At 46.9% G+C, this 13,074-nt stretch overlaps 1 protein-coding gene across 3 annotated transcripts in view; it reads right to left on the reverse strand.

Annotated features, from left to right (window-relative positions):
* Window positions 1–3,779: 3,779 nt before the first annotated feature.
* The window catches only part of FNIP1 (folliculin interacting protein 1), a 64,186-nt gene continuing 54,891 nt past the window's right edge, over window positions 3,780–13,074 (reverse strand). For all 3 annotated transcript variants that reach the window (XM_054642695.2, XM_054642694.2, XM_077186275.1), the window contains 6 exons: window positions 12,657–12,826; window positions 10,477–11,902; window positions 9,951–10,119; window positions 8,263–8,460; window positions 7,809–7,924; window positions 3,780–6,995 (listed from right to left, as the gene is read on the reverse strand). In XM_054642695.2, the coding sequence (XP_054498670.1) occupies window positions 6,917–6,995; window positions 7,809–7,924; window positions 8,263–8,460; window positions 9,951–10,119; window positions 10,477–11,902; window positions 12,657–12,826 (2,158 nt within the window). In that variant the 3' untranslated portion in view covers window positions 3,780–6,916. The remainder of the gene's footprint in view (window positions 6,996–7,808; window positions 7,925–8,262; window positions 8,461–9,950; window positions 10,120–10,476; window positions 11,903–12,656; window positions 12,827–13,074) is intronic.

Raw genomic sequence — 13,074 nt, forward strand, 5'->3', positions numbered from 1 at the left:
AGCTGGGACATAGGCAGAGCAGCTGTGTCACAAGAAAAAGGCATCTGCTTATCGCCTGTGCTGCTTTGGAAATCCGGGACGCGCCTGCGGCCCAAATATTTCCTTTGGGATGTTGCAATAAGGGCTGCTGGCCGGGCCGGAATGGCTCCTCCGTGCGGCCCGGCAGCGCAGCTCTGCCCCGCAGTCACGGCCGCTCGCCCTCGCTGCTGTCTGGGCACCCAGACAGCTGCCTGGCTGTATTGCAGGGCTCCGACATGGAGCTCTGGGGAAACCTGGCCCTGAAACAAAGCGAGTCCTACGCCGCAGTCACTCCTAGCAGGAAGCAGCCCCGCGGCCGGGCTCGCCCCGCGAACCACCTGGGCCGGTTGTTCCGGCCGCAGCGCATCGCGGCACTCCCTGGGTGCCGATGGGATCCGGGGCACAACCTGCCCTGCCCACACAGCCACGGCCAGCGCGGGCATTGCCCAACCCACGGAGCTTTGAGCAACAGCAGCGGGCAGGGGCAGCGCCCAGCGCCGGCGTTCGGCTGACGGGCGCTGAGGGAAGGGCGCGTGTCACCGCCGCGGCCTCTGAGGTCATGCCGGACGTGGGAGGTGCCGCCTCAGCACGAACCACTCCCGAGTGCTGCAGGTAGCCTTTCCTTATCACCGGCATCCCAAACCGCCGCACCAGCCACCTGCTGTCACCTGCCTTTCCTCCTGCACCTTCTCGTACCGTAACCACCAGCGACCGGCGTGAAGAGCTCTCTGGGCTCCGCTGCGGCTGGTTCTCGGAGCTCAGGCACTGATCCCCACCCTCCGAGCACATGTCTTAAGCTCTAGCTGGGAACAAACAGCTGGAACACACAGAGGTTTGGAGATCAAGTTCTGCCCCTGTACAAATATTTTTAGTAATGAAAATAAACAAATACAGGGAGTAACATGCTGCTTCCTGCTACTATGCTGCTTCTAGGAGGAGACAAACTGCCAGAGAGCCTGAGCAAGCCCCAAGTGGGTGACATGTGGGTGATGGCTCACATGAAGCTGTTCCTTTCCAGAGGCCACACAACTGCCCAGCCTTGCAGACCAGCAGGTATTGCTGAGGCAGAAAATGCTGCCCAGTCCCTTGGTGGAAGGAGAATCACAGCACCTCTGCAACACATAACCCCTCATGCCCCTCTTCCACCAGGTTCCTGTGGGGACCCCAGCCCCATGGGATGCTCCACATTGGACTTTCCGTGCCACTCGGGGCAGGAGCTCTCAGTCCTGTTCCTCAGTGCTGAGCTGCTTGTCCTGTAATGTCTGTTCCTTCCCACTGACCACTGCAACAGGAAAATTAACCACCCCTTTGGGAGAGCTACCAGGCCCATTGGGCACAGATGATTTACCTTCCAGCTCCTCTGCCAGAGGACTCTCAAAGCAAAGCCACTGCTGCTGGGGAATCAGGTTCTGCTCCAAAAGCCTGGACAGATCCCATTGGATTTGAACTTGTGGTTCTTTGGCAGTCAAAACAGACAAGTGCTGCTTCCAGTAAAGAAGCATCTCCAGCCAGCACCAGCAACTTTCACAAACCCTAAGCACTGGTGTATTTAGATCTGCCTGTAGCAACAGCTAAGATGATCTTGTACAGGGGGAAGACAAGAAGGCTGCAGGGATGGTGTGCAAAGCCTGTAACTTCTCCTGTACCACAAAATAAATGAGGGGATGGCTGGAACAGAATGTGCATGCTGCAGCACATAAACAGAAATGTTCCTTACAGCACAGAGACTCAAAAGTCACATGTATCTCCAGGCTCTCTCTTACTTTTACCTCCAACTACAAGGCCACTATTTTTTAACAATAAATGTTTGAGAGAGAAGAAAGCAACAGCAGCTCAGCAAAGAGCTGTTAAGAGCTCTGTGCTTTTGTGCAGCCAACACATCAAGCTGCTTCCCACCCCTGGATCCAGAAATTGTCCTGTGGTTACTCTGCTCTAAGCCACACAGAAAATAATCATATCCTCTTCTGCAGACCCCTGGGAATAATGTGGGAGATGAGAGATGCCATGGTACTCGGGTGCCTGTGGCTTCCTTCCTGCCTTTGCCTCAGCTAAGTGAATTAGCTTTTGCTTTTGTTTCAGGAAAATTAAGGGAATTACAGAAAAGGAGCAACAATACTTTAAAAATATTGCCTAGCAAATGCTATGTCCCAGTCTAGCTGGAAAGTTAAAAAATAAATAAATTCTGGGCATTAACATCAACATTTTCTGGATGCTGCAGTGATTACACTGCTGAATTTACTGCTCACATCATTGCTGCCAAACACCCACACAGACACATGACTCCAACTACTCTTGCCATCCCCGTCAGGAGGACACCTCATGACCATCTACTCTGGTAACACAAAATTCTCTGCCCTCTGTCAGGTGCACTCAGCCCAAGAAGCCCTGCAGGAGGTCTGACAGTGCACAGTGCACATCTCAGTGTTCCATGACAGAACTCCCGGCTAAAGCCCAGCATCTCCTGCTGCAGACTCTGCTGGAGCTGCCTGCTTGACACCTTCAGTGCTGCTGTGGGACTGCAGGGTCTGCCTTGTGAATCCATCATGGAACAGTTCACCAGGCCAGCAAAAACCCCGTGTTATCAGTATTAAAAGGCAAGGAATCCGTGTTAATTGCCTTTGTTGACTCACCCACACGGAGCACTGAGCCACTGACACAGTGTTACCTGGGATGCCAGCAGGGAAGGCAGTCAGAGCAATTCATCCCTGCACACAGGGAAACCTCAGGGTGGTGTTACCAGGACCAGTTTAAGCACCCTGAGTCAGTTGTTGTGGCCTTCATTCCTCTGAGAGGGGACAAATTCCATTCTTCCAAACACTCCCATCATGGGCATCCTTTTAAATGACTTGGCAGGTGCAAGTGGAAATCCTAGAAGACTCCAGTGCTGTCTGGCTGTGCTGAATGTGGGACCCAGAGCATTCTCTGGTCACTGCAAGACAGGGCTTGGGGACACTGACCTCAGCTCATCCCTCAGCTCATCCTGCACCTCGCATGTGGCAAGGGCACCTGGGGCAGGTATGTACCAGGGCAGGAATCCATGTAGCATTTATCAAAAATAGAAGATGCAGCTGCTTTGAGCAACAGTTTCCATTTTCTGTTTGTCCTTTTTCCATTCTTTGGGAACACAGGACCTTATTTAACCCAGATGCTTTAAAGCATCATTTATACACTCTGCTACACCTTCCTAATTGTTTTTCCTGTTGCATGATTATTACTTCACTTTTCTTGGCAGCACTGCTATCACAATTTAAACTTAGATTTAATAAAACCTTAAAACAACTCCTCAATAACCTTCATTACCATGCAGCAGCCCAGAGAGACAGAGAAGGGATTGTACTCAGGCAGATGGGCACAAATGCAGTGACAAGCACAATGGCAAACACATCTGTGACAAACTTCCTTGCAAGTCACTTTAGGAACGAATGTATGAACCAGTGGAAGACAATGGCTTTCTGCTTTCTGCTTATGTTGTTCACTTCACACAAAATCGAGCATCAGGACCTCCCTCCCAGCTCACTATTGCCTTCTGGGGGCCAACAACATTCACAGCTGAAGGGACAGCAAGTGCAATCACAAATTCCTATTTGAAACAATTAATTCCTTATGAAATCCCAAATTAAAATGGCTGCAGCACTGCCAAGTGCCAGAATCAATGTCCCAAAAAGAGGAGCTGAGAGTAGACAGGTGTAAAATGTAACATGGTTCACTCACCCACAGACTCAAGGCACATGTCAAAAAAGGGACACATAAGGTACCAGAACTAAACTGACATACTGTATTTATTGCACAAATTTCCCCTAAAATTGGGAATGGTTATTATAATACAAGTGCACATCTTGGGAAATATATACAAAAACAGAAGAGATAACAAGTATGTACATTTTACCCAGCATTTTACAAGTACCACCATCTAAATAATTTAGAGAAAGCAAAAAATTGTCATAAAACATCTCTAAGAACTAATAGGGAAAACATATGCAAGGTGTAAAATCTGTCCTTTTAAACAGTTTTTTGTTCTTAGCAGCCCAGTGTTTGCCAATTGCAACAAAATCAAATTTGCTAATTTGTGTGCCTAGTATAATTAGGTTTCAGCCAGAAAATTAAGACATGTTAATAATGGAGATTGGGAGTAGTGGAAAAAATAAATCAAACATTAGTTTTCTATTCACATAAAAGAATAGTGATATATTTTAAAAAGTCAATTCTATATCCTGTAAAAATCCCTTTTCATATTTAACAAACAGACATACGTACCACATTGTTCACGTACCCAAAAAGTTCACTCACAGGAAAACTTCCCATCACACAAGGGTTTGGTTGTGCTCTGCCCACAACACTGCTGAGAGGTGGGGAGGCTGCTGCCATGCCAGGAGGGACTGTGGGAGGATGATGAGGAAGCTGCATCCGTGGCTGCTCCCTCTGGGGCTGACTGAGCACACCAGTAATGCCATTACTGGCTGGTGCAGAGGGCAGCAGAGAAGGTGCCACTCAACAGCCACCTCCTTCTCCTCTCACATCAGCCATCACTGCAGGCCGTGCAAGGGCCTTTCTGGAGAGTCAAACCCATTTCAAAGTGACCCCAACAATTTGCACAATAAAGGCTCAAAGGAGGACCAGTATTCTCCTGTAAGGATCACTGTGAGCACAGTGCTGGGGGATGCCAGGGTGAGGGGGCAGCTGCCCAGCTCTCTGGACACGTGCTGTGGATGAACTCACCCACAGAACCTCCCAAGGCACAGGCAGGAACCCTCCTCTGGCAGCCCCAGCAGCACAGACACTGCCAGGTCACTGTGCCAGTCTGTGCACAACATGGTATCCAACTACTGCCTGTACCACAAATCCTAGCAAAGAGTTAAACATCCATGTTCTGAGTGCAATCCTATACTTCATTTGAAAAGTGTATACACAACTGGGCCCCTGTTTTGTGCTCATTCCAAAAGCCAGATGTAATATAATTGTGTGGCAAGGAAAGGACATTTGAAAAATGGGAGAAACAAATCCTTGGATCACATATTAAACACGAGGTTTTCCCCTGCAGCAGTCAGCATTAGATTTTATATACAAAAGAGTTTCCAATGACACTGCCTGTGTGAATGTTGGGGTCACTTCCTGACGTAGACTCAGTCCTACATGGAAGGGAGGAGTGGGTTTGCCACGTAGATCTCCCTGGAACAGAGTTTTAGGTGACAGATTTTAAGTAGTACTGAAAAACTACTCCAGGTGAATCCTGGCCCCAGAGAAGGAAAGGAGGAGAGTTCTGTCACTGACAGAGGTGGGGCAGGGATCTCTCCTATTGTTTTCAAGTTTATCAAATGGTTAAAATAGATTTGTACTTAAAGTAACTCTGCAAACAACAATAGCAGGCGTGCTGTACTATTGAAAAGATGATTACAGAATGATGTATTTATAGAAATTTTATAGAGTTTAGCGACCAAGTGAATACATGTCTCCTACTTGTGTGGATAATCCATGAATTTCAATATGCTAAACCTAACAGATGAAAACAGAAGCTAAAAATCAGCAACATTAATTGGCTGCTAGGACAAATATGGAAAGCAAAGCCTAGAATGAAGTGTCCAGTTAAACTGAGGTAGTAGAGCCTTCGAAAACATAATCCACCTCCCACTGTCTATTTACATTACTTACACCAGGTTGGGTCCATCAGCTACTCGTACAGCTATTGTATATACAATGACAAACCAGTGATGGCTGAGTAAAAGAGAAATGCTGAGAATAAAATGAACAACATTTCCTGCTGGTAATTACACAAGTGAGTAGAAAAGGGATTAGAGTTATCTGCAGCAAGGGTATATTTGTCAAAAAATAATTTGGATATTATTACACTATGGTGTAATCAATTTTCTTTTTTTTGCTTTGTTTTAAAAAATGTATCAATTTGTTACCTGAGCAATTAAGGGTAATAGTCTACTCATTCTTTCCCCAATGCTTTGGTACAATTATTTCTTGTTCATTATTTCAATAGCTGACTGACTGCTGTAAAAAGAATATGATGGTCCAAGATTTTATATATCATAAAAAAGTTAGAGGTAATTGTCATGTCATTCTGGGGAACCCATGGGGAAATTTCAGCCAACGTTCTCTTTAGATTATTTTTGTTTTTAACATTTTGATTACGTTGACGAAGAAAAGCATCATTTAGTATAAAGCAACATTTAAACATTATAAACATTTAATACTGGTTACAGCATCCAGCCAAGAATCTCCATCGCTAGTTTGTCTGTTGGCCTCTTCCTCTGTTCTCCCTGTCGCCCTCTGTCCCCCACTATTTCCTCTTCCCAGGAGAAAGATCATAAATAAATTCTGTAGCTGACTGTCATTAATAAGTTTCTTACAAAAAAAACCCAGGCCTCTGCCCCGTTATTCCTCTGGGAAGTATTCAGAATTGGACTACAATGTGAAAAAGTAGAAGTTGTTTACAAATCATTGCAGCTTGAGAATTACAGATCCTAATGTGATCCTCATCAGCTGCAGCCTGGCTGAAGGCAGCTGCTCTCAGTTCAGTTTATAAGGGGTGATGGTATCACGTATTTCTCAGAGCAGTTCTTCCTCCATTCCCCAGTATAAGTCACAGTCAGCCACTGTGGCAGAAACTGCTAAAAAAATGCATGTCTTCAGCTTTGCTAAAATCTCTGCTTTTCTGTGGTGGAAATCTTGGGCTTACTCAGTTTTCCTTTCTCCTTTCTTTATCCTTTTTTATAAATCGCTAAGTGGGAGAGAAGTCTCCAACTGTTTGCAGACCATGCAGTCATATATGGAGGTGCTGCAAGCTCAACAAGCAGTTTGTTTTACTTGCTGCAAAGAGAAAGGAGCCAGAACAAGTTGTCTTCCACTTTGTTTCCAGAGAAGCAAAAAGTCAAAGTCTGTGGCCTCTGGCATTTTAAAGTAGGATCTGGGCAACGTACGGAGAGTGAGTGCTTGCTACAGCTGCCAGCAAGGGGAGGTCGCTGGATTCAATCCTGAAAGGAAGCAGAAGAGTCATGTTTAATCCAGCCTGAAATGTCACTGGGCTGAACACGTGTCAGAACCCACACCGCCTGCTCGAGCCCCAGCACTTGCACTTGGGCCATGGGTTACACACTGCAGCTGCCAGATTGCTCCTCCCACCCCTCCAGATGTGCCTGCTCCCACAGTGTCAGCACTGCCCGAGCTCCCACCTGTCTGGTGGGGTTTTAACAGGGCCAACAAACTGGTGAGGAAGCAGATGGGGGAAGGAAAATTCCTGCATAACTTCAGGGTAAAGGGAATAGTAGTTGGGGGACACAGTACAGGAGCAGAGGACCAGCTAAAGCTGCCATGTCCACACCACACATGGTCTATATCCTTCCTGCTCATGCTGCACTCCTCTGCAGGAAAACATACTCAGAGCCTTCCTATAAACACCCCTTAAATAGCTCCTCTGCCCATGCCCCACACCCACAGAGAGGTATTATGTGCCTTACATGACACAGGGAGTGTTTCCTGCCATGTAGGGAAAGTCAACCTGGAGGAATCGGGTGCCCCATGCTGTTCAGTGACGACTGACCAACTAAGAAGGGACTTTGATAAGCTCCGGAGTGCTGAGCCCATCCTCCTGCCCGCAGGGAAGACAGAAAGGCTGGGGGATCCTTGTGATTGAGCAAAGCCTAAGGAGAAGCCTGAAGCCATGGGTAACTTAGGAGTTCCAGTCCCATTTAGGAATCCATTTTGCCGTGCTTAGGAACAAGCCCAGGCGGAGGGTGTGGCACCAGGACACCCAGGGTAGCACTGCTGGGAGAAGGTTGTGACCATACCCCAGCACCACGCCCAGCTCCTTGACATGGACTCTCATCTGGCCCTTCAGATACTCAGACAGCATTTTGCTTTTGAAGTAGAGCTCCTGCAGCCGATCTTCCAGGTGCATCACACACTAAAAAAAGCAAAAGGAGTTGTGTCAGGGAGAAGACAGAACCAAACCAGAAAGCACAGATCCCACACCCCTGTTGACTGTTCTGTGGCTGTGTCTAGGTGAGATATTCACTGGCAGGACTTTCATTTTTGAGCAGAAGCCTTTGATTACATGTTAAATCAAAATTAATGAGGCAGCTGTTTTGATTAGAGTGGCATTTCAATAGGCATCACAAACAGCTACACCAGAAGTTGCACTGGCTATGAAAACAAACACTAGGCAGAGCTTATGTATCTCTAACCTGGGAAGTTAAAGGGTGCTTCAAAACCATGGCCCTCATGATTTCCATTTAGACTTACAAAGTTTGGAGATAAATTATGCTTGTAAAGCTGAAGAGTGGAATGAAGCAGGTTGGAGACGAGACTGGAGACTAACACTTCTTTTCCTAGTTTATTCTCAATCATTCGCCTCTGGCTACTGGCCACTTGCACCGTCCACTTGTCCGTGTCTGCAATAATGCAGACAGCTTCTGCAATGGGCTCGTCCAGAACAGGATGCTAGGAACAAAAAATGAAGAGCAGAGCCCCAAGAATGACAAATGACAGCACTCTTTTCACAAAACTTTTCACAGAAATATCCATCCTGGATGTTAGGACAGCATTTCTGGATAGCAGGATAGCATCCCAGACACTGCTTCACCTAAAATACATTTGCCCACATTGCATTCCATCCATTAAAACCAGCAGGGTTTTGTGAACAAGGCACAGTCTTAGAAGGATAGTGGCTATTTTATCTTTTCTTACAGGCTTTAAAGCTTGTCACTGGCTGACAGTTACATCTTTTGGTATTTGATATAAAGAATTCTAATATATCTAAAGTGTATTTTAAACTCCTAAAACTGAAAGCACCAGAAATCCAGCTTGCTGTTTAGTGTGTTAACGAGGTCAGATCATTCCCAGCTGTCACAGGTTTTCCTTCACGGGAGGCCAGCAGAGGGAGTTAGGAACCAAGCCTGTGCCTTGCCATTCCCCCCTGCTGGCGTTCCACCGCTCCAAAGCCACGAAAAAGGGTTCACAAAGGGAGTATTTGGAAACCCACTCTCCTTCCCTAATAAATTTTCTGGCTGAACTGTTAGCAATTATCTGCTTCCAAGGAGTCAGCAAGGGCATGCAGAGAAGGGCTGCAGGTCTAATGCACACTGTTGAAGTGAGTAGAGAAAAGGGATTTTTTTTTGGAAGGTCTCAGGAAAGTGGCTGCTCAGCAGCCTGTTTTTCCTTATTCTCTGGAGACTAAACTAGATGGGAGCAGATGTCACACTTTCAGTGGCAGCCTGCTTTCTACTTCTTTCCTGGTAAAAGGGGGAGGAAATACCAACTTCCTAGACATGGCCCAGTTCATCTAGGGGAAAACTGCTGTGGAGGAGAGATGATCTCCAACACGTCAGAAGCACGAGTTCCCTTCAGACCATTATCTTTACTTTGGTTTCTCCTTTTCCAATGAAGACAGTGCTATTGGACACATGGACTACCATCCTGAAGAAGGAGCAATGTCTCCAAAATACTGAGCATTTGTGATGGAGAACACATTCTGCTGTACAAGCAGCAGCACATGAGTCAGACATGCAGGGACAGAGGGAGCAATGAGAGCTTCTGCACCACTGCAGAAGGACTCTGTGCCCAGGGAGAGAGGCACAAGCTCAGAATATGGGCTTGTTTAACATCATTCCATCCTGTGGGGACACAACCATCAGCTGCCAAGCTACAGGAGACAGTGATACAGCTCAGCACTGAGATCCATCTTCCCAGGGCACAAGCCTCCCAGCTGGCTTCAGTGGGAGTCTCCTCTTTCATGCTCCAGAATTGCAGTGAAATATCCATGTTTTTCAGATACATTAATTGAGAGAGGAGAAAAATTGGTGACCTGGGACTGGAGAAATCTGACAGGAGCTGTGACAGGAAATATTTCCACTTCCAGCAGGTTTGTACCTTCACAAACATTTATCTTTCCCTACTGTGAGAAATACATTTACCAAATATAGCTTAATTACCTGCACAGCATGAGACAAATCTGACACCAAACAGTGCCTCAGCTTTTCATCACTTCCTATTCCTTGCAAAACAAAGTCAGGGACGTAAGAGGAACAGTAGCCTCCTAGTAAGGATCTTCCAAAATTGGCAATACTGGGCTGGACAGAGTTGACTTCAACTAATTTTGACCTGCAAGAAAGGCATATCAAAGAGATGTACAACAGTAAACAGCAAATTCACCTTACATAGGATGCACTTCTACTTTTTTCATATCTCTTCCAACTTGAAGTCAAGCACTTTTAAAAAAGTTTACAGTCAGCTTTTGCAGTCAGCTTGTCATGGAAGCAGAGAATACAAGCCAAGATCACAATACACCATTAGTATTTTTTTCCAGGCAACTGATCTCTCAATATTCCTCAACAACCAGTAAGCTCAAGAGCCACTTTTCCAACCCCTGATGCCAAGTTAGGATACAGTCCTCCAAATATGTGACATGAGAAGAGGCTCCATCTTTTTTAGGCTCTGTTAGGGCTGAACAGTACTTACCCAGGGAAGGGAATCTCATATTCCTCTGCCCAGTCTTCTTGCTCTCCTCCATAATAGTTACTGCCCAGTCTAGTTAGATCATGGCCTGTATCCTCACTCTCGCTGTCACCCAGGGCACTGTCTGAACTCTCATTTCTTGGAATGTCCCAATCAATTCCTGGGGCCACTTTTTTCTCTACGTTTTCCCTGTCCCCATGGGGGACACGAATAGAGATTTTCTCTCTTTGGTCCTGCTCATTAAAGCAGTTTTTGTAGGTCTCTTGTCGAACAGAGTCCATAAATTTACAAAATTCACTAGGTGGTTTGCAAGCCTTTGTACAGAGCTTTTTAGAAAATTCTAAACTACTGTTGTGAGCAAGAAGGTTTGCAGCTGCTTGCCCTGGAATATCATCAGTAGTCTGGGTTTCAACTGAACTGTCATCAGTGAAATATTCACCAAACAGACTCATGCTCTCAGCACTGTATGGGTTTGAGTTCCAGCTCTGATGCTCAGTAGCAACTTGAGGAAAGGGTTCAGCTGTCCCACAGTCTCTATTTTGGTCCTCAACAGTTTGTTTAGCTTCACAGTTCTGATCAGCAGACACTCCTGCCTCCGCTGCTGGCGGGCTGTGATGCCTGGCAATTTGTTCCACTACTGCCTGACTTCTCAGTTCAATGTCTGAGTCAGGTGACATGGAATCTCCGATGAGGAAAGTCACCTTTGTCTGAGCCTCGGCAGCGCTGCAGGGGAACGTGTCCATGAAGAGCTTATCAGGTGGCTTCTTCTCCACAGCAATGCCAGGTGTCCTTGTGCCCCCTCCTGCCTGGCTGCCCGCCTCCAGAGCATCCTCGCTCCTCCACGCGCTGCCTGCTGGCTCCAAACAAGATTCTGTCCCCACGCATTTCTCGGGTGAAGCTGACCCTGTGCACACCACAGTCTCTAGTTTGGTATCCAGGCAGGGCCTTGGCTGTGTCCCATCCACGGCATCTTCCTGGCAATCCTCAGGAACGATGGTTCTGTTCTCATCTGAAGAAGATTCCAGCTCTACCTTAGGAGTGCTTTGCATGTCTTCTCTCTCTTGCTGTGCAACACCTTCTATGTTCTGTGCGAGGGAAATGGGACATTTGCAGTATTTACAGCTGCAGTTGGGAGCTCTCAGCTCTTCAGACTCAGTGGGGAGCAAGTTGCCCCTGTTCTTGTGCATCGTGACAAGCACATACTCAGACTCTTCCACTTCTCCCTTCTCCAGCGTGGTAGTGATCACAGTGCCAGGCATGACAATGGCCTCATCTTCCCCATTTTCCAGCAGGTGTGTCTCTTGAAGTTCAGAGCATCTGATGAAGTAAGTGAGGAAATAAAGCAACCTCTGGACCAGGTCATGTCTTTTGCCAACCACGACTGTTTTTGCTAATCTCACAGGTGATCCTATGGCCCCATACAGGTCACCTAGGACAGGAAATTAAACACACAATTACTTGGATCTTTGCAATAATTTATTCTTCTAACACACAGCTGTTGGGCTGGTTTTCAAAGGCCAGGTCTATAAGAGAAATACTAAAGCAGTAGAGTTAAAACAGCTGTGCTGTATTTTGTTTTCAGTAAGAGAATCCCAAAGATGCTGCTGGTATGATCTGTAAGGTGAGCCAGTGGTCAGGGGGACATCTGATCTCACACATCAGGGAGCATTCACACCACCTCACTCCAGCTTTGGAGGCTCATCTCCTGGGATCCTTATACAGCCATGGGAGAGAGGAGGCATCTGTGCCAAATTACCCTGGAGAGTCTGGAAAGTGGGCTGGACTTTTACCCACAAAAGAAAGCTGTAGAAGAAACAAACCTATGCCAGGAATGAGGACAAAAAGTGACCATGACAGGTGCATGGCTCAAGCCAACCTCCTTCTCTTGCCCTCCTTGAGTTCTGCTGTGGGTTGGATGGGGTGCTCTGGCTGTACTCGAGTCACCTGGGCAAGTGCCTGTGTGCTCTGGAGGTATGAGGGCACTGCATCACTGCAGGGCTGAGGGGACAAGTGTCCTCTTGAACGCCTCCCTCACCACAGTGGGTCCCTCAAGCCACATGAGGCCTGAAATCAAGTTTTCTTGCCAACACCCTGGCCATTCCTACCTGTACAATAATAGGACAACCTCACAAAACTTTCCTTGCTGTAAAGCTGCTGGGGGTTCAGAGGTATTTGCCACCTACCAAGCTGAGCCCACAGTGGGTTGTAGGGATGAGTTTTGGCCAGCATGTCCACACTCTGGGAAGAATGCTTCTCCAGGAAGATCCTTATTGGGGGCTGGCCATTGGGCATGACAGTGGGGACCCAGGCCAGGTGGTTGGTCAGCACTGCAGTCAGCAAAGCTGGTAAAAATCTGAAAGCAAAATGTTCAACATGTTTTTTCTTTTTCCAGATATACACTCAAGATGTTAAACTGACAGCAGCTCTAGTCTATATGGATCAAGGATTAAAGAAACAGCCTGATAAAATCAGCAGAGATCATCCCTCCAGTCTTGGTTCCTTGGGGAGAGAAAGGGTGGCTGGACCCTCCCTCCCACCCTGGCAAAGCTCTTTGTTAGAACACACATTTAAAGTAAAATGAAATATTTTAACTTTGTGGCA

Source organism: Agelaius phoeniceus, chromosome 15 (assembly GCF_051311805.1).
Source record: "Agelaius phoeniceus isolate bAgePho1 chromosome 15, bAgePho1.hap1, whole genome shotgun sequence".
Taxonomy (NCBI): domain Eukaryota; kingdom Metazoa; phylum Chordata; class Aves; order Passeriformes; family Icteridae; genus Agelaius; species Agelaius phoeniceus.